Source organism: Acomys minous (genome assembly GCF_964271855.1).
Source record: "Acomys minous genome assembly, chromosome: 1".
NCBI classification, from domain to species: domain Eukaryota; kingdom Metazoa; phylum Chordata; class Mammalia; order Rodentia; family Muridae; genus Acomys; species Acomys minous.
In genome coordinates, this window is record NC_140483.1 from 50,972,065 (window position 1) to 50,994,794 (window position 22,730).

At 42.3% G+C, this 22,730-nt stretch overlaps 1 protein-coding gene across 4 annotated transcripts in view; it reads right to left on the reverse strand.

Moving 5' to 3' along the window:
- Positions 1–20,948, reverse strand: part of DENND1B (DENN domain containing 1B) — a 210,436-nt gene extending 189,488 nt beyond the window's left edge. For 2 of the 4 annotated variants that reach the window (XM_084799271.1, XM_084799268.1), the window contains exons 1-2: positions 19,947–20,209; positions 13,570–13,634 (exon numbers count right to left, since the gene is read on the reverse strand). In XM_084799271.1, the coding sequence (XP_084655397.1) occupies positions 13,570–13,634; positions 19,947–20,002 (121 nt within the window). In that variant the 5' untranslated portion in view covers positions 20,003–20,209. Of the gene's footprint in view, positions 1–13,569; positions 13,635–15,704; positions 18,133–19,946; positions 20,210–20,738 lie in introns of those variants that run through there. The other 2 variants (XM_084799269.1, XM_084799270.1) reach the window with 2 other exon arrangements.
- Positions 20,949–22,730: the final 1,782 nt, after the last annotated feature.

A 22,730-nucleotide genomic window follows, 5' to 3' on the forward strand; every position in this document is an offset into this window, starting at 1 on the left:
GAAGACTGAGACTGTAACAAGCCCTCAACCCTGGCCCAGGTGGAGCCAGTGAGCTCCTGCTACAGCACAAAGTCTATTTTCCCAAATGTGTCACAAAAATTACTGTTATTTTTATGGCATACATAAATAAAATTAAGAAACACTACAATCATGAGTTCAAGAATGTACAGTCTTAAGTAAATTAAATTTGACAAATATAAGCTCCATAAACTTTATTAAATTACCCATAGAAAAGATGTCTAGCAATGATTTAACAGAATCTTACTTCAAAGATAATTCTTAGACTCCAATTAAATTCCCTCATCAAGAAAGTTATAAACAAATCCAAATAAGTAGAGGTGATGTCATTAGAGGACAGGCCTGAATTTACTGTCTTTTTAATTACCAACTGCAGTCCAGTCTGGACATTCCTAATGCAAAAATCTGAATCTTCATGACACTGATACCAGGAGCATCAACATGACATCACAAATGTAAATGTTCACCTCTGACCTCCTCAAGCCTCTAATCCCAGCACCTGGGGACTAAGACAGAAAAACTGGATATGTTTAAGGCTAGACCGATTTAAACAGTGAGTTCCATGCCAGTTCAAGCTACAGAATGAGACATTGTCTCAAAAACACCAAAAGATATAAACAACAAGCCGTGTGTGTGTGTGTGTGTGTGTGTATGTGTGTGTGTGTGTGTGTGTACGCACATACATGCATATGCACCTTCAATCATTTATACGTGTATATATACATATATAATTTATTATAAATTAACTTCAACTATAAATAAATTGAATCTCAGTTTAGATTTTGGCTCCATTCACAGATATTGCATATGTGTGCATGAATATACATATTGTGCGTGCACGTGTGTGTGTGTGTGTGTGTGTGTGTGTGTATAATCTAAAATGAAACTCAATTGTTTTATGTATATCTAACATTTATATACATACACTTAAAACCATTCCAATTTTTGAAAAGCCCTGAAAGTCCTTCCCAAAGATTTCAGATAAGGAATATTCAACTTCTTGTCAGTACCGGCTTTCCTGTAACTCCGCCGATGGCAGCAGGCCTCTCCGTTGATGTGCTCTGGGAACTCCTATGCTGGTGCTACGTCCTGAATCTCACCGTCACTCATAACAACCTTTTAGCTTCTCAATGTTAACTCTTAGAAGTTTGAAAACTTAAAACTATATGGGACTCCCATTTGGCTGCTAGGATTTGCACCGGTGACGTTCTCCTTGAGGGAGAGAGGAACAGGAAAGATGTCCTGATGGAGGTATGAGCGTGGCAGAGCATGCTCAAGGCCTAGGACCACATCCCCGGGGCTAGAAGAGGGAAAGAGGGGAAGGAGGCAGGGAGGACACAAAGGGCAGGGGAAGGGAGGGGAGGGCAAACCACGCTATCACTTCCAAGTCTCACTTGTTCCATCTGAAACACACCCCAAGTTTAACTGGTGCTATCAAATGACAACTTCTGACTCTGCCAAATTTCCCTTGCAGCAGGAAACTAACTTCTGAGCTCAGAGCAGGTCAGAGCCGTCTGTGTGGGGCTGCCACAACACTGAACAGGGGACATGGAAGGAGCCGCTCACAGAGTGCCATTAAGCTGTCCCTTCTTCCAGGTGACAGTTGCTACTCAACCAAAATAAACGTTTCCCTTTCTATACTGTTAAACAGCCCAATTTACAAGACTCTTCTCCACCGCTGTTTAGCTGAGCGTCATAAAAACTGAAGACATGCCATGCAAATGGAAGCAATAAAAGTTAAAGCACTTGGCCAAGGCCATGTTCCTGATCAGTAGTGCTTCGGAATCAGAAGCTACGGGGGATCCTAGACAGCCACACCTGCCTCACAGACCAGGATACACTTTATTTATACACTTTTACTCAGCAAAATGATATGCTTTATGCAGAACACTATTGACTCAATTATGTCTTTAACCACTAAACTAAAATCCAACAAATATTTACAGATTCAAATCCTGTGTCCAAACAAGCAATGAGCTTTAAACATTGTTATTCTTAGGGTAACCATTCAATGTCACTATCTATACTAGAATTGCATTAAGCATTAGCATGTGATAGTTTTTCCTATTAACTCCCAAGCTATATTTCTTCTTTAGCACATTTGGATCTGTTCATAGTAAACTTACAATCTTGACAAAAAATGTCCCTTATTGTCAAGAATATACTATAGGTATTCCTCATAAAACCACAGGTGTGAGCGAAACAGTAAGACCCCACCCCCAACACTTAGTGTTTAAGTCCTCAGTGGATAAACAAATGTACATGAATATGTGCATATGTAACATAGCTATATAGATATTATATATAGTAAAGTGATAGCATAGTTTACTAAGCCAAATAAATTAAGTCCATTACAACAATCACAGAAACACTATTTGATTTATAGAAAAAATTAAATTATTCAAGATCGTTTTAAAATATTCCAAAGTAATTACACAATTTCCTCTTCCAAAATGGGACCTGAGATATTTGGACTCTAACAAGAACTATTTCTAATTCCTTTCTAAACCATTTTTAAGCACATTATCTCAGGAACAATAAACAGACCCTGAAGATATACGGTGTTCCTAAGCACTAAAACACACTAAGGGGCTGGGCTCAGCAATTAAGAGCACTTGAGGCTATTGCTGAGGACTGAAGTTCACGTCCCAGAATCCACATCAAGTGGCCCCTAAGGCACCTGCATTACTATGCGCGTGCGAGCGAGCGCATGCGCGCGTGCACACACACACACACACACACACACACACACACACACACACACACACAAATTCAAAGTAATAAATCTTTACAAGCACACATACACCTGAACTGGTAGAATCTAAATCCAACAAATGTCAGGGGTACAGAACACTCGTAAAATAAATAGTCAAGTGTGTTTTACAGCTGTTCAAGTAACAAAGTTTAAGCCTGCCTAATTGTAATTACTGGTAAATTTGAAAGTCAGGCACATCCTTATATTAGTGAGTTTCTTCTACCAACCCCAGAAATATCTACTTCTGAAATGACTCCTTTCTGGACGCTTACACGCCTACCAGACGCCCATTGGATGTACCACACTAACAGCTATGTGCTTTTTTTTACAGGCTCAAGTGACAAATAAGAAGGAACTGAAAGAGGAAGGGCCCTTTTGATCTTTATCATCTCTGCCGACCGAGTCATAGTCTGTGGTTTATCGACAGTCCTACTTTTACAAAGTCTTAAACGGAGTACCCATTTGATGTGATGATAAAATCCACAGCCTTTCAAAGTCTTTTACACCGACATTTTCTAAAAGATTTAAAAATCTCCACCAGGCTTGAAGAATACAGGACAGTCTTTTTTTCTAATTTCACTTTAATAACAGGAGATAATTTACCAAGCAATTCTGAACACCATTCACATATGGACAGCACTCAGAATATCAGTGACCTATAGTGTTCATAAACATGTTTTTATTTTTTTACATCTTTACCCTTAGTTTTCAAATTATGTGGGGCTTTTTTGTTTTGGTTTTGGTTGTTTGGTTGGTTAGGTTTGTTCGTTCGTTTGTTTGGTTTTGGTTTTTCCAGACACGGTTTCTCTATGTAAGTGAAGCTATCCTGGAGCTCACTCTGTAGACCAGACTAACTGAACTCACAGAGATCCACCTGCCTCTGCCTCCCTAGTGCTGGGATTAAAGGCATATGCCACCACCCCTGAATTAAACTATGTGTTTTTTAAAGAAACAAGTTTAATAGCCAACCACTCTTAAACCCTCAACAGCAGCTGAGGAGGATTTCCATTCCTTTACCAGCCCAGAGGCTGGTACAAAAACACACTGAAGTAATAAGAATCATGTTTAGAGACAGCTCGCTTGGTGCTCTCCTCGGTGTGCAAGTCAACGCACGCACTGAGTCAGCCTGTAAGAACTGGCAGCCCCCGAGCAAGGCAGGCTACACTACTTCAGCAGGGACCACTGCTTACTTTTCCCTTTACAGCAGTGGTTCTTGGCCTTCCTAACGCTGTGACTGACTCTTTAATATAGTTCCTCATGTGGTGGTGACACTCAGCCATGAGCTTATTTCATTACTACCTCATAACTGTACTTTTGCTACTGTTATGAGCTGTAATGTAAACATCTGACATGCAGGAGATCTTATATGTGGCCCCTGTGAAAGGGCCATTCAACTCCCCAAAGTAGTCACAACCCACAGGTTGAGACCCACTGCATTAGATGTGTTAAAACCAAGAGCAGTTGATCTCCTCAGAATCATTCACAGGAGTGGAAGTATGAAAAACTCAAGTAATTTGAGGAAAAGGTAATAACCTGACACCCAACTGATGGGTAGGAAACGTCTAACGGCCACACCCTCCATCACCCCACAGCTCCACTGTGCCCAGACTCACACACACAGTGGGGGAGGGGGCGCTACATACCACAGCCTTTAATGCATTGCTACAACCTGAAAGTGACACACCCCATTAAACAAAGCCATCCCTTTACCTGTGCCTGACTCACAACTGGCGCTTGGAAAAATTCACTGAAATGAATGAGAAGACTAAACACTTGCATGGCGTTTAGGTACATCTTCCCATGGCTTTGCTCATAGGAATATCATAATACACTCTGGAACAGCGAGAAGACTCAGTGAGTAAATGTGCTAGCAGGCTGTCCTCTGACCTCCACACACGGCATATGCACTCTAAACAACAAAGAAGAAGTGTAACTTTAAAACTAAATAATAATAATTGTGGCCAAGCTTAGCATTATTGGGGATCTTCAAAAATGAGTGGCTTTATAAACATCACTGTGAAGTATCTCGCTAGTGTTAAAGGACTGATTTAAGAGAAACCAACAGTTAAGAGCTTGGGCTCCTTATCACAGAAACAGGTTCAAATCCCAGTCCTACCTCTTGAAGCTGTGCATCTTGGGGAAAATGATTTAACCTTTCAGAGCCTCTATTTATCTTCTGAAACATACAGTCACTATCTCCTTTAATTATAGTAAAAATACTATGGATAGATAGATACTTGGTATGTTATTCATATGTACCCATAATACTGGATATATTCATAATTCTGACATATTATGAATGGCAAATATTGTTTTCACTATTTCCATAAAAATCGAACTTAAAGTCTAATCAGACAAATAAAAACATAATTAAGGATCTTTAACTATGATTACTTTATTAACCGGGAATGGTATATATATAACAAAATTTAAGGAACTTACTGTACACATATTCTAAATATACTTATTAAAGCCATTAATTTAAAATTTACAGGATATAAATAAAGCTGGAAGAAAGACAAAAAGACACAACTAGGATGTTCCCCTATGGCAAACCACGTATTTTATTTTATTTTATACTATTTTATTTTATTATTTACCTTCATCATTTGGCTATGCTAGCCATCAACCCAGGACATCACACATGCTAGTCAAGTACTTTCCACTTGCACTACATCTTCATCCCCAAACTGTATCTTTTTCATTAATCTAGTTTACGAGGCTTTCTTTAAAATTAAAATGTTCCCTTGAGGGCTGTCTATCAGCTGTTCACACCTCACTGTAAATTTAATCATTTAAGTCCTTCAAATAACACCCACTCACTTGATGTGTTATTGGAAGAGTTGGAGAGCAGAAGGGTACTTTTATAAGAAAGTGCTTGGGCCTGACACAGTCCTGGACAGCATGTAACTGCCCTACAGCCCCACATGAAGAAAGCGAGTAGTTCAGAGCTGTTCCAATGAAGCAACTTCCCCTCCAGGAACCTTCTAGTTCTCTCATTCATTCTACTGTCCTGAGTATTACCATCACCCAGGGCCTCCTGCATGCTAGTCAAGACCTTATTGCTGAGCCATGACCTAAACAAATACCTCTCATACATCAATTGTGGACCACTTTGGGCAAGTTTATCCACTGGGCCAATGACTGGCCCATTACACAAATAAAGAATAAATACATATTCTTCTATAGTTAAAATTAAATTGCTACCTGAAATAAACAAACTTATCCTGAATTTATATAAAATTAAAACTCTGACTTTGCCTGAAACATCATTCAATCTTCTAACACAAGAGTACCCCCAGAGTCTTAAGAACTCAAAGCTATCTTGAATCACTTCCAAACTGTAAATAACAGTCAACAAGCAAAATTGTCTGAGTTTTCATAACATTCCTTTAGCATAAAGCTAAAAACTGAAGCTCTGAAAAGCTTTGGAAGGTTAAACATTAAAACTCATTTCAATAGGGGAGAGCTCTATTAGAGTTGACGAATTCATTGTTACCTAAAACAACCAGGCCACTTGCTTAAGGTAACCCACAAATATATATTGTCAAAAATATCTATAAACATATGTTAAAATGTATACCACAGTTGGTAAAATATTGCCTCTGACTCACAAATCAAACACATATGTGCAGGAAAGACAGAAAACAGCATGCAATTTTAAAAACAAAACAAAACAAAACCCTCCTAGTTACAGACTATTGCCACAAGTATTCTAAGAGCAGATCATCCTGAAAATCTAGGGAAGCATCCCAAGGAAAAGCCTTGGTACATGTGCACTGTACCAGTTTGGCAGGCAGTGACCACCAGCAGCCCAGAGCACAGCACTGAGAACACAAGCGCCATAGGGGCCCTGAGACCCCACATCATAGTGGGAACCATCCAAGTTCCAAGACAAGGGTCACTTCAGAAGGCAGGAGCAGTAAAAGACACGAAAACAACTAAACACTGCCCAGGTCAGGAGGAGCAGAACACTGATGTTTGAGCTGCACTTGACATGGAACGCAACTCTGGGAAGATACAGTAGCACATCACACAAATATAAGAGAGCATCTTTCACTATTTGCTACTGGAAAATATGGTACAGTCCACAAATAGGGTTCTAAAGAACCACATTTTGTTCCTAGTTAGTATGTATGGGAAAATGAAATGGTTTAATTTTCTTAAGCATCGTAATAGTATATATATTAAGTATTTCCAGTACAGGTTGCCCTCAGTTATCCAAGTACATCTGGATGGAAAGGGACTTGCACAGTACACGTTAATGAAGTAAACCAAATATGCTAAGACAAGTATTCTAAGTACATTTTACTTACAGACTTTCCAACATTGGTCAGTAATGTCAAATCTCCTGTAGCACTTTAGTGTGCATATTACTCACCAGCACTCTACTTCCTGGGCAGACTGGTTTCTTGTGATGTGAGAAGAGGAAGGGAGACATGGGCACTTGATATAAGAAACCTAAGCACAGAGTATAGTGTGTGTGTGTGTGTGCGTGTGTGTGTTCCTTGTCTGTTACAGGGTTCTCCCGGCTGGCACACCCAGCTCCCTACCCTGAACTGTCCAGCCCAGGCAGCTGGGCTGCTCTTCCCTATAAAATCCAACCAGGTTGGTTACCTGCTGTTTCTGTGTCTCTGGGCCTTCTGCTACTGCACTGGCTCCCCTCTCCCCTCTGGCCCTCTCCCCACATGGTCCAGCTCAGTCTGGTCATGTCCACTGTGGATTCTCCCAGAGACCGCAGTCTCTAACTATGCTCTCACACACATCTACAATAAACTTGCTCCTCCACCATACCTAGGAACAGTCATGTTTCCTTTCCTTTTCCTTTTTATTTTATTTTTTTTCCATTCATTTGGTTCTGAAATCCAGGACCAGTAATGTTTGTTTTCCTTTCTGTTTTGTTTCTTTCACTTACTAATGTTCCCGCTATTGTCATGCCACTTTGTATTTAAAATCACTTCTACAAGAACAGTTTGTATTTAAAATCACTTCTACAGGCACAGCTTGTGTTTAAAATCAAGTCTACAAGCAGCTCTCTGAATTAACTGAATCAGCATCTGCCTGTCCAACGGCCAGCAGTAACCTAGGTCCAATTTATATGCTTTTTCTTTCTGTATTCACCAAGGATGCCAGATTATGTGGTAAGCTCTCTCTTAAGAAAAATTACTAATGTAGTTCATGAATTTACTAGAAGCAAGGTAAACAAACAATCAAGCTACTTCTATAACTATACACAACTATATTAAACTCTTTATGAACACAGTAAGTGCCAAAATGCTGTATTCAGCAAACTATATCATCCCACTATTGAGAAAAAAAATGAAATAAAATGCAGGCTAATAGATACCTTATTATACAAAGTATGAGGGAAACTAAAAATTATTCAACTTAAGATTCTGATTTAAGAAAGTTAACGCTAGCACTGAGCATGAGGGTGCACGCCTGTAATCCCTGCACTCAGGAGGCAGAGGTAGGCATATTTACGAGTCTGAGGACTGCCTTTCCATAAAATGAGTCCAGGACAGCCAAGGCTACAAACACACACACACACACACACACACACACACACACACACACACACACACACACAAAACCCCTGTCTCAATAAATAACTTAATACCAAATTGGATGATCTCATCAAAGTAAAATAAAATAAAATAAAAACCCTATAGCAAAGGAACTTGACCCTAGGAGAAATAATCCAGATAATGATACAGGAATAAAGTAAACAAAGTTTGCTGAAGATGTGTTTGAAACTGCAAATAAAAGTATGAGGTCAAAGAGTCATTTAATATACAGACATAGCCTTATACATGAAGAGGAAGGACCCAATCTAGTCAAGTCTATAAAAGAAATTATACAGGTAAAAGTTTAGTAACTGTTTTAAGAGGAATTATATTTAATATATTAATTTCAGATAACACTGTATTCCAGTTTAAACTGACCTGCAGCACGTATCGTTAATTATCTCTGCTCGCCCCCTCGGCCCGGGGTTATGAAGCACCCCACAGTGAGTTTGCATAGGGCACTATGCAATGGGAGGCAAGAGAGAAGTGACTGAGCTCAGAGCATGGCGACAACTTCAGACAACCTCCTGCATCTCCCCGTGCTTTTGGTTTCTTCCTGAGAGTAGCACTTCCTATCCCATAAGATTGTTGTAAGACTTAAGAACCTAGTACATCTTTTAAATCTGCAGACTTGTGCTTGGCTTCCAGTCAACATGACATAAATAGCAGCAGCTGCTGCTGCTGCTTCTTACGGTCAGTTAGCAACAGGGGAGGAAACAAGAAAAAACAAAACAAAAAACCCAGAGAGAGCAGAGTCCCAAAGCCACCGCCCAAGAAAGAAAGCCTTAGAAAGGGCATCTTTACTGAGGGACAGTTAGTTTTCGTTTCCTTGAAGTGTCCAATCTCTTTGGAGAGAGCGGTGCAAGCAGATCTGTGGAAAGCCTGTCTCTGCTGCCTGCACTTTCCTGCCTCTGTGGCAAAGTGAGCAAGCAGAGGGTGGCAAAGGCAACGGGCTTGGAGAGCCACCAAGAACAGCATTGAGATCTAAATTGTGGCACTGCACCCTGTAATACAAGCCACTGGAAGATTGCCTCGCCAGGAAAATCTCCATTTAAAAAGAGGCCACAGCTAACATGAAGACATCACCAGAAACAATTCTATTAACAAACAGGGAACTAAATAGAGAAGCCCCATCAGTTCCCCTCACTGCAAGCTTCATATCTGCAGAGGACGCTGGACAACACTAACTTAGTTTTCAGTCTTCTAAAATGTGTGGTGCCCTGAAGTATTAATAAAATGCCTTGAAGCAAGTCCAGACAGCACCCGACTAGGTGAGGAACTGCTATGTCAAGCTGTCGTTCAGCAACTAATTCAATTCCAAAAGAACCAAACAGTCAACAGCTCATCCTAGGGGCTGACAAGATTGGTCAGCAACTAAGAGCAATTGCTGCTCTTCCAGAGGACTCAAGTTCAGTTCCCAGCTCCCAGCCCGGGTGGCTCACAACTGCCTGTAACTCCAGCTCCAGGCAATACCCCACCCTCTTCTGACTTCCACATGAACCCGCAGACACACACAAACACTCACGTAAAGAGAAATAAAATTTATTTTAACCTTATTTCTGATGATATATATGATACTTGTGAGAGATTTTAAGTTCTCTATGAAAAATAAGAGTTTCCAATATTTTAAAATGAAGATTAAAATGTTTAATTTTAATTCACTGTTCTTTTGAAGAATAAAGCGATGCTTGAACAACCCTTTACGAAGAATACTTCAACTAGTCTCCTAATATCTACTTGCCAATGAATTAGCAGGCCAATCACAAGCCCCGCCCCCACCACAGCCCTCCATCCTACATGTCCACCTGAGCAAGGGTCTCAGCCAGAACAACTCTGGCCACTGAGGTTCAGCACGATATTTCCTGAGGGATTTCAGCGAAGAAAAATTCTGGCTCTAAAGAAAGTGTCGAGAAAGCCTCCTCCTCCTCCTTTACATGTAGTCATATTCAAGAAAGCAAGCTCCCAAGGCCTACTGATAGCCATCTTGAAACCACAAGGTATCCAAGCCTTTGAATGACAGGCCTCGTAATCTCACAGTAAGAGCTGATGATTCACCCAATGGCATTCCGTTACACAGACTGCCAAATGCTCTTTGTCTCAGGGCCATCTAAAAGCATCCTTATGTATATGGCTTACTCCGCAAGTCTATCATAGTGATAGGAGGAACCCCAGACAAGCCAAACTACAACCAACCGAGAGTCTTGGTAAGAGACAAGTATTAACAGTTAAAAAGAAATATTCTAATACCAACAAAATTCATAATTAATAAGATTACAGACACATCAAGCTCTCAATTTGGCATAAAGTTTTACTTTTACAGCCCACTTAGTTATAGGCACCATGACTTCTAAGGGCACAGAGGACGATAGTTTCATGGAACCTAAACATTTATATGATTTAAAGTGTCACTGGAGGAGGAAAAGGTAATGTTTTTGATGTGGTTGAGTTTAGCTTTTAAAATGTCTTTTAAGCTAGGCATAGCAGCACACCCCAGCACTCTAGCAGCCAAAGTACAGCAATCCCAAGCCTAAGGCCAGCCTGAGCTACAGTAGTGAGAAACAGTCTCAGGAAAACAAACAAAAATGCACAGACAAACTAAAACCAGTTTTCAATCGTTAAGACTCTGCTGCTATAGTAAGCTATAACGGCACAGAGGATGTAGCTCAGGGCTTCGACTCTCTGAGCTAGGGAGATGGTTCAGTGGGTAAAGTGCTTGCATCACAAATGGTAAGGCCTGAGTTCAGATCCCCAGAACTCAAGTTCAGCAAGGCACTACACATACATAATCTCATCACCAAGGGGAAATAGTAGGTGGAGACAGATGCCGTTTGGGAATGCTCTGCTGAACAGATACACACACACACTAATATACATACTAATACACACACACGAACATTTGTATGTATTAGTACTTTAGACCCTACTTAGATTCATAGTGTATTTATGGTATGACTTAACCTTAAAAGAACTACCAAGTTTTTTTGCCTAAGGTATGTAAATCAGCAGTCATCTGGTATGTTATACAACAGGATAAGTTCTTTTGGGAATCATGGGAGCTTTATCATTATGACTATAATCCTTAAAATACCTATTTTGCAGTGTGCAGAGCCATGTTACTGAAAGTACGTAAGTGTGGACTAGTCTTGGGACTAAGAGTGTCAGAGACTCTCCACTGAGGCTTCAGGATGGCGAACTGGTGCCCACAAAACCCCACACTTAATGGCCTTGGCATGCAGGAGCTACGTAGGCTAAGAATACTACTAATGAGCCATGTACTATATAAACAGCCATGAAGGCACACCATGCACAAGATAAGCAAAAATAGATGCCCCTTCTTGGAAACAACCCGCCCCCCTTCAACTCAAAGTCCAGCGAGCCCAGTATACACAATAGCTGTGAACAGCAAAGAGACCCCATCCCAAACAAAGTAGAAGGTAGAAACCAACACTCAACACTAGAAATGATCTTCTGACCTCTACGCATACACCATGGCAAGTGTGTACTGCCATCCAAACATGAGAACACACACACTAATGTGCACACATATCACATACACAAAGAATGGACTGACCAGGTTCAAGAGAAGCCAAAATTGTTTATCTTGTCCATTCATATTTCCAGCTTCACCAGACTATATAAACTGCTAAATAGAAATGAAGATGTCTCTGGAAAGCAGTAATCTTATAGCAGCCAAAAGGCAAGATAGCAATAAAAGAAGTTAGTAATGGCGGTACACAGGAATAGCCAGTCATTTAAAAAAAAAAAAAAGCAGAAGAAACAAAGGGAGGAAGCAAGGACGAAACCACGGAGGCTTTACGTGAAGGTCACAGTCTCTAACACATGCACAGACCAGTTGTTCTATGAGGCAATTTCAGACTTTTTAAAGATTGCTTTGTGACCTACAGAGCACATATTTACAATGATAAAGCTCCCATGATGCCCAAAAGGACTTATCCTGCTGTATAACACACCAGATGACTATTGCTCCACACACCTCAGGCAAACAGCGTGGTAGTTCTTTTAAGGTTAAGTCATACCATAAATACACTATAAATCTAAGTAGGGCCTGAAAAACTAATACACACACGTGTGTGTGTTCAGCGTAACATTCCCAAACTGCACAGAGACTATGGTTGTGCTTGAGAAGACCACAAGTTAGCAAACTTTACCACACAGAGGACAGTGAAAATGATTTCTCTAATTGGAAGAGGTTCCTTAGAGCCTTGGGTTTTCTTCTTCCTAGCTGGCAAACCTGATCAGAGTTGTAGTTTCAGGAGGCCAGAAACAAAGCACACAAATTCTGGAGCCAAGAACGTGTGTGATTTCCTATCTAAAATTAGCCATGCCTATTTCACCACAGCTGGTCTGGGCGCCTCTATTTTAAGGTGTGCAAAGCCAAATTACTTAAGAGTATGTAATTGCTGACTAGTCTTGGGACTAAGAGTGTCAAGAGACTCTCCACCGAGGCTTCGGGATGGCGAACTGGTGCCCACAAAACCCCAGACTGAATGGCTTTCCCATGTAGGAGTGAGGTAGGCTAAGAATACTGCTAATGAGCCATGTACTGTGAACAGCCATGAAGGCACAGCACACACAAGACCAACAAGAAGAAAGAAGCCCCTTCAGCTTTGACTGACACTCCACTCCCAAAAACACGCAGGAAGGTGATGAAAAGTGGACAAAAGTCACAGGACTTTTAAAAGGTAAATATCTGTTGTCCTGGAACATTTTATATAGCCTCCAACGAAAGCCTTCCAAGTCCTGCCAAACACGTTTGCCTCCTCAAGTGCTGTGTAACCGGAGCAAACGCAACAGACGGGGCTACTCAGTCTACACACTGCACTCCAGAAACATCGGACAGGACTGGCCAAGGTCCCACTGATACCAGCAGGAGAATTTGCAGTATTTCTTTAAAAACAGAGCTGACTTTTCAGACACAGATGAAAGAACACGAAAGGGCATACCTTCTCACCACGAACAAGGGCAAGTCTGTCAACAGGGAATAAAACTGAGCTGTAACCTGAAATCCAAGCTGCGCCGATAACGTCCGTGATTTCTACAACCCCAAAGCAAAGACCCAGCGTCTATTTTATTACTTGCAATTCGAGATACTGGAATAGACAAGTGGCACTATCAGGTTGCTGATGCTATCACGCTCCAGCAGGGCACAGTATTAACACTTGTTTTTGACACACTCGATTACATTAGGAAGTAAAAGAACACACATACCTTCATCTTCGGAGGCATGACACTGCACTTTCAACACCAAGTCAAAAGTTCTTTCTGGATTTTCCCTAAAATTAAAAAAGACTTTTGTTATATTTCCTTTGCACATCAAGAAGGCAGTATCTATAAAGCTTCTATACAGCTATGTCTCTGTGCACGTGGCTTTTGTGGTGCTGAGGAGGGAAACCCAGAGCCTGTTCATGCTAAGAACTGCATCCCCATACTTACTGACTTCTGAATCTAATCCTGTTCCTGCCTCGACGTATTCTATGATCCTCCCTCAGTAGGCAGCAGAAATATAATGAAAACGTTTTATGAGTTTGATAAGAGTTAAAGTTCAAACTTTGGAGTTCTGGATCTAGGGGCAAAGTATTTCACCCACGAAACTGCTTCTTCACCTAGAATGTGCCTGCCGACCCCACAGAGTAACTGTGGGAATTCTACACCAAATCAATACCGGAGAGCACGTGACAGAGTAGTGCTTTTCACCTGGTCGAACCAAAATTGGGAAGCCAGGGCACTCCCTAAGCATCTTCTCATCATGTGACAAAAATGGCACACCTGATTCCTGCCCGTGTTATAGACTGTCACAGGGAAGTGCCCCATGTACAGGCTGGTTTGCACATGCCTTTCCTGAAATGGTCTTCACTGTACTCAAGCATGTTGGAAGTACTGAGCTGTTCACACACTGCAAACTAACAAAACCTAACAAAAATTATCTTTAAATCAATATCTTTAAGGAGTTCGGACGCTGGCCTCCTCATGAATCCCCACCACCACCACCACCACCACCACCACCAAGAACAGAAAGTTTGCTTCATTTCCTTTAGAAGTTAGCAGTTTGGGGTTTATTTTGTTTTGGTTTTCCTAATTTTTTTCACATTTAACCGATTTATTTGATAAATGCCAAAAGGTAGACTGAAACCTACTGAGATACTTAAAGCAAATATTTGCTATTGTAATGCTCTTCTCCATCAGAAGGTATAAAATTACATCCGGGGATGTGCCTCATCAGTACACAGTATAGAGTGATGGAAGCCTTGGGTGTGATCATGACGGGAGGGAGAGGCAGGCGGAGCTGTTAAAGGAAAAGACATCACAACGCAAAAAAGTGATGATGTATATTTCAGTTACTTCTGGTAACATATACTTTCTTAACATATACTTTCTTCAAGATATTAATTCTACTTCTCACTTCCTAAATAAACATTGTGTGTGTGTATATATGCATATATACATATATATAATATATGCATGACATGCATTTATAACCAGAGGGAAAGACAAGCCATATAAATATCCACTTCCTCATCTCACCCGCTATTAACTTGTTTCATGGGCATAAAATGGGCTCCGAGGATCTTTTTTCTTTTCTTTTCCTTTTTTTATTACCTCATAATGCAATTAACTGTCCAAAAAGTAAGCTTGTTTTACTCACCCTGCTCTCTGTGATGTCAAACACTAAAAGATTCTAAATTGCATAACATTTGTATTTCCATAGGAGGTCTAGAATTTGTCTTAGGTAGAAAAAATAAATACTGACTCAGTTATGCTTCTCTGGAATCTAAAAGGGCCTTTCCCGGTGGCACAAATACACAGTGGGGTAGAACAGAAGGGGAGGAGGCAGCAAAAGAAGACAGGGATTTCTTCCCAAAGTTAAGTTTCAGGAGGAAAAACAGCAAATGCCCATTTGTAAGACACCTCCAAGCTGAGGCACCACCGTTATTCCAACTGCTTTTTACCTACTCCCCACAAGTAAAATGGCCAATGATGAAGAGCCACCTTAGTGCACAGACCACTCTGCAAGCAGCGCACACACAGAGCAGCGCTGTATAAACAAACGCGGCTTTCGTTTTATATGAAGGCAAAGCACCAGAAAGCATCCCAGACCACCCTGGAAAACCACCACCCAGAAGGGAGCAACGGCGATCCTAACGCCGGGGGAGCGGTTTCCTAACCACGGCTCACAGAGCCGCCGGCTCGCCCGCCCACCCGCCGCGGCGCACGGCCGACCCGGCCCGGGGAAGCAAGGTCTCGGGACCGGCAGGCTTTGCGGCCTAGCGCCGACCGCCGCTCAGCGGGCCGTACCGGGCAGGCCGCACCCGGGATGGCGGACAGCCGGCTCCGCCGCCGCTCACCTGGTCCTGAGATCCATGGTCACATGTCGCTGCGGGGCCGCCGTCGCCCCGCGCCCGCACCCCAGCACGCCTCCCGGGACGCGCTGCTCAGAGCGGCGGCCGGCCCACGGCGCCCTCCGCGGCCTCGCGGGGACAGCACCGCGGCGACGCTGCCCCCGCCCCCGCCCCCGCCTCTCGGTTCCAAGGACCGGGCGGCCGGCGACTCCGCCACCTTCGGCGAACCAGGAAGTCGGCGGGAGGGGGAAGGGGCGCACGGGGACGCGCCCTGCGGCTGCACCTGGCCGCGCGGCCCGCGGGCGGGACCTGCCCTCCTGCTGTCCTGGACACCGGCTCCCGCTGCTGCCGTCTTGGAAAAGCACTTCTCCTGCCCCGGCCTTCCCACATCACGACTTCCATTCATTGCAGGCTGAGAGCTTGAGTGGATGCTCCGGCTTCTGCCTCGCTCCAGCCGCGGCCCGGTTAGTGCTCTCTGAAAGCCAGAGCCGCCCCCTCCTGAGTCAGGAATGTTCAGACTTATGCACCTGCTAAAACAGCCCTGCCAAATAGCTCAAGGAGAGGCTCCAGTTGCCTGCACATATGGGAAACACATTCCTGCCGCAGACACTGACGCACCGCCAGAGAGTTAACTTTTGTACACACAGTGGCAGGCCCCCTAGAGTGTCGTTCTAGGGGAGCTGAGAGGGCACCGCGGAGGATGGAGGAGGTGGGACCTGATTTCCAGAACTCCCGAGGCATGTGTTCTGTTCGCAGGGATAAATACTGGCTAGGTGTTTTCCACACCTGAGCTATAGGTGCCTTAATCGCGGCCTCACAGAGCAAGACACTGGATCTGAGATAAGCAGCAGGCAGTGGTAAAGGTGGAATCAAACCAAGCCCGGCTGTTGCTGACTCTTTACCGTGGCTTCTTAATGCCTCTTCTGCTGCTATCTCAAATTTGGCATCTACCAAGAAGACATTTAGAAAGATTTGTAGTGGACGTTCAAAACATCGCCCAGGGCTGGAGAGTCACACAGACTCCCTTGGGAACTGAGGATGGCCTTCTTTCAGCTAGCATCGACTGTCATCCCATGGGGGTTGCTCCACACAGAAAGTACGAGAATGAGGAAACCAAGTGTGGTATGAATGCGGTATGAGTCATGAGACATAAAAGTCAGACATGGAGCCTTGGAAAATGACGAACAGGTTTGATCTTAAACTTCCCTGTCAAAAGCGATGTTGCCCCATGAACATAACAAGACGAATTCCACAGCCACAAACCTCTTATTTAGAAATGAGAGCTCAGTGTAACTGAAAAACAAAACAAAAAGACGCTGCATTTGTACATACTGTGTTGTCATAGTTTGACTTGGGGTGGGATGAAACTTCAGTTTCTCGCTTCCTACATTTGTAAAATGGGAATTATTACTTGCGTATCACATGAGTAGTGTGTTGCTCAAGTTTAAAAGTGCTTGTGCTACTGGTAAGACATTTGGAGAAATCATTTGGTGAATTTCAGTTTCACAGGCCGACTACACCATGTAATTTTGGTTTTCCCGTATTTTGCTGCCTAACAAGTTAGCATGCTCCAGAGACTTAAAATAAATACTGCCTAGGGTGCCTTTGTCAGGAACTCTTAGTCTGGGGGTGAGAAAACAGTAACAAGTGTTTTCACCATCCATTGTTGGGATTATGTATAGTGACAGTAATAGGTACAGCTGTATAGTGTGAAGTTTGTTACTTAGTAAAGCGTGTGAAGACAAAATGCCACACATGTATACCCTATACCAACCACATTTGAGGCCGGCTCAATGAAGAGTTTGATATTATTGAATAAACACAGATGGATATATGCACAGCTTGTCAAAATTACTGGAAAAAGAACTTGAGATAAACCTATCATGGTGGCATGTTTATTAAAAGCTGTACAGTATAATTTCAGCAATGCTTACTTCATATAAAACACTCTTACAAACAGAAAAGTTTATGGAAGGCAAACTTTCAGATTGGTTGTTACATTTTTCCCAAGATTGTATTTCAGCAACAATATTTCCTACCTGACAATAACATTTTTAGAACCATAGTAATTCAAGAACAAGGTAGTCCCTCCCCTGGGGGAAAAAAAAGGAACATAGTATTATAATAGTATCATTAAAGAGCACATAGTAGTGGGGCCAGGCTGTAGCTCAGTGGTAAGGCATTTGCCTACCATTTACCAGATCCTGGTTTGATCTGCAGCACAGAAAGAGGAGGGAGGGAAAAAAAAAAGAAATATATTCTTCAGCTCATGAGTGTGGTCTTCTAAGAATATGATCTTGAGCAGGGCACCATGGTGCATATCTATAATCCCAGCATTCCAGGAGACAGAGGCAGGTGGAGCTCTGTGAGTTTGAGGCCATCCTGGTCTACAAATTGAGTCCAGGACAACCAAGGATACACAGAGGAACCCTATCTAGAAAAAACAAAATAAATAAATAGATATGATTTTGATGGTGTGGGCACTGATGACAAAAGTCAATAACAAAAGAGTTGAATTAAGATAGCCTAATATGTCAATAGGACTGTCTATTTCACCTTAAAGTTTTGCTTTATCTAGTTTGTGACCATGCTCCAGTTTACAAGTACCGAGTCTACCTAGTAAATGGAACCACTTCTCATGTTATGACTCTTTTGCCTTCAGTGTTTGGGTTTTTGTTTTTAGTTAGTGTGTGTGTGTGTTTCAATAGTGGTTTCCTGGCATTAGTATACTTCTTTTGATCTTTTTACATAGAAACTTTCTAAACCATTAGGTTTGAACTTATTCTTCAATACTTAGTTGTGCCCACTTTGCTCGAGCTAGACCCAAATGGTCTCTGGCTGATAGTTATTGCCTACTGGTGACGTGAAAGAACCCAAATCTGGTCCATCTAGTGAGCCAGGTGCTTCATTTCCCAAAGTACGGATAACCACAGTGGTAAGCACATACGTGCTTTATCCATGTAGGAACAAGTCTGAGAAGCAAAACATATTAGTATGCGGCAGTACTCCCTGCCAGTCCCTTCCCTCTGGGAAGAAGAAAGACACAGCTATGGACTCTCAATGATATTTAGAAAATAATTCCATCACTAATGCTTCAGGAATAATGTAGTCCAATCATCTTGGCTCATAGAATAAGTATCAATTTTATCTGTCGTTAAGTTATATTTGTTTCTGCCATTTGACATGCTTCCTATTCGTTTCTCGTTTTTCCGTGCCCCTTCTCTTTCAGCATCTTTTGAATTGATGTTTTTCGTGTTCTCGTGGCTTCCTTCAGCTCTAACCTAAGGCTGGGAAGTAATGGACTCTCCAATCATTAACTAGACACATGTTGTTTGTGGGCCCCATCAGTCTATATCAAAGTTTAAGATGTCAAATAGCTAATTTAGAATGCAATTTTTAGAGGCACCCTGTACCCCAACTGTAGTTGGCACATTTCCAGTCAGCCGATCCCTAGAATCTGACTCTCTGTGGCTTCTGACTATTATTCTTATGTTCAACTTTACTAATAGCATTCTAATCTTCACTCATGGTGAAGAAAACTTCTTTCAAAAAAATACCCAACAAGTCAAAGTTCTTAGGAAAATGACCATAAAATATAATGTATTGACTGGACATGGTGGGCCCATGCCTTTAACCTTAGCGCTAGGGAGGCACAAGCAGGTGGATCCCTATAAGTTTCAGACCACACAGACTACACAGTAACACAATGTTTTAACTTGACTTTTAAAGTGAACTGACACAAGGAAAACATTCTTCTAGGGTTCCCTTCATACCCTACAGCAGTTTCATATATTTGAATCTAAAGGCAAAGTCTCCTTCAACAAGATGTATATACTATAGAAATAGAAGCCAGAGGGGGGAATGAAGGAGCAATATATATGCCAAATCATCATCATCATCTAATTTATGTATTGATTCAAAAGTACCTTACAGTTTGTAGACAAAAGTGCCACAAATTCTGATATTTTTATTACCAAAGCTGAGCATAAACAATTACAAAATTCAAATAGAAAATTATATTATTTTGCTGTTAAACATATAATAAAAATATTATCAAAACCCATGTAAACAAAACATCCCACCCCCATCCTCCCACCCCCACCCTCCCACCCCATCCTCCCACCCCCACCCTCTCACCCCATCCTCCCACCCCCACCCTCCCACCCCATCCTCCCACCCCCATCCTCCCTACCCCGCAACCCCTGTCTCCAAGCAATTTGTCCCAAATTGTAAAATGGATTATCTTACCTCTGACCAGCTTCTGCTAGTTCACTCTTGTCTTCACTCCTCGCCCTGCTAGACATTGGAAAACTTCAAGCAGTCCTTGGAATTACGAGCAGAGGCTATCGGCAGGAGAGTAGGACCAGAAGACTGTAATCAGAGGACTTAAATTTTCCGAGGGACTCCGAGAAGTCTCGCTTCCACCCCAACAAGCAGTACAGTGTTTGTGTAACCCTGTGCACTGCATGGGAAGCAAGCTCCTGACCCCACCCACGAGATACTTCACATAAATAAAACATCATCATTGTGTGACAGCCCTGCTCACACCCACTGAATGCTTTAGTGGAATGAGTAATCACATCCAAAGTGCAAGGTCATTAGAATTTACTGGAAAGACTCAGAAGAGAATATCTAATGTCCTAGTGATCCAACAAAATCAACAACCCTATCAACAACCCTAATCCTGATGTAAAAGAAAATTACAAAAAAAAAAAAAAAGGAAAAGAAAAAGAAAGAAATCCTGTTTGCCAAGTTCTACTTTCCTAAAATACAATCCCTAGACAAACATGACATACAGAGCCACACATGAGTGGCTAGGGAGTGCAGGGAAGTGCAACACATCAGCCATTAGAACTCAGACAAATAAACAACAGGGCAAAACCACAATCGCACAGCACAAGGTTCCTTGAAGACTAAAGAGATTCACAATCCCAGCATATCTGATGGGTACCTCCCTCCCTCGTTTCCTTCTACTACAAGTCAGTCAAGAGCAAAATAAAAACCAGGCGTTCCACTGGGTGCCCAAAGTATGAGCATCACCTCATTTCCCTACTGTTGTCCGGTGTCACAGACCCAAGACTTAGATGAGGGTCTGGTAAGGTAAGAAAATGGCTTGTAACCGTCTGTGGAACGGCAGAAGACACTGTCCCAGATCTTCAATCCACATGGACACACTCCTTTGTGAAAGAAGTGCTGTCTCACACACCCCTCTCTTCGCTCTCTGTCCACAATGGAGTTGGTTCTTGCCACCTTCCTGAGATGACCCACAGGGACAGCTGGGAGTGACCAGCATGGGAAGGAAGCCTTAGGATCCATGACTCATCCTAACTATCTTCAGGTGACAATAGTGTCCCTGCATCAGTAAGGACAAACAGCGCTAACTGCCAGCTACATAGACGCTTCCAGAGGCTTCCCTTTACTTCCCTCTCGGATAGAGTTATATATCAGGAATAGTCAACACTATGTTCTGAGCACGGTAATTACATTATGTCCCTCAGTGTGGTTACTCAAAAATAAGCACTGCTAATTTCTAGCCTGTCATGACATAATTAAAGCCATTGATGGCTACATGATTCATTCATTACCTGTGATTTCTTATACAACTATGGGGTGTTTATTCTTTGACTAAGCTGGTATTAATCCTCAAGTCATGTATGTATGGATTTCTGTGGAGAGCCCTAATATTAGGATTGGAAGTAAAGCTTTAAATCTAGAGGTCTTACTCTAGCAAGCCAACTGGGGAAACAACTTCCAATCCGTGCAAACAGAAAGGCAGACATTTCTGTCTTGATATTTGAGTCACTGTATCATTTCATGCACAAAGACTCCATGCACACACTAGAAGGACAAGCTTTGCCACATTTGCATGTATGGTTGCCAAGTGCTTTGTAGTCATTTTATTAGCTGAGTCCCTCCACAGTCCTGTGAGGTATAAGCTGTGGGTAGAACAGACACCATAATAGGAATCAGGAAGCTCACTCTCCAGGGACATTGTCTTTCTAAGAATGCCTGCATGGGACAGTATATTTTCCCATCCAGCAGAGGCACCCGGAAATAAAAGTTAGTTCACACTACACCACTGAACCATTTTGAAAAGCCATTTCCTTCATAAAGAACCTGTGTATGTGCCTTCTCTCTGGCTGGCACAGAAGTAAGCTTCAAATCGCTAGCATTTGCTAGCCAATGACATCTAATAGCTTTTAAATGGGACTACAAACAACACTCAATGCTTATTCAGTCAACCCCCACCCTGCTTTTTTTTTAGTTCTCTGTCTACTTTTTTTTTTAAGGATTTAAAAAGCATTTATGTAAGAAATGTATTCTTGGTATGAAACTACTCAACATAAATGTTAACAATTACACTAAAAGTATGTGTTGGGAAAATTATGTTAGTGGATGTTTTTACTTGTGTCTGAAAGGTGGAGCCTAGACAGGAAGAACAGCCACCTCCATAAGCAGGTGTGTGTTACATTAGGTAGTGGGTGCCAGGGCAGTGGATCCGAGCTGACTGATACGCTCTAGCTAAGCCCTGCAGAGGAAGCTGTGTAGAGAAGAGAGAGGCAAGGGAAGCTGTGTACAGGGGCAATGCAGGCAGAGAGGAAGCAGTTTTACCGGGTCACTAACAGAAAGAGGACAGAAAGAACTCAGGTGAAGACAGGACAAACCAGAGAATGAGAAGGAGCCAGAAGATTAGATCAGACTGCTGGAGCTAGTTTGAGGCCAAGCAGAGCAGTTCAGAGGCCAAGAGAGAAGCAGATTGAATAAGTTAGCTAGGAGAGGGGTCCGAGACAGAACAGCTGAGTTGAACCAGGCAGAGCTCAGAAATAGCTAGAAAAGGTGATCTTATTAAGCAGTAAGTCTCAGAGACTGAAAACATTCGAGGCCTAGGTTAGATTCTACCGAGGCTCGAAGCTTCCAGGACTAGGCCTAGGTTAGCAGAAGGAGGCAGTAAGCCTCCCAGACAACAACTGAGTCAGGCGAATAAAAGTTCCTTTTACAAACTCCTAAGCCAAATCTTATCTGGGTCTGGTT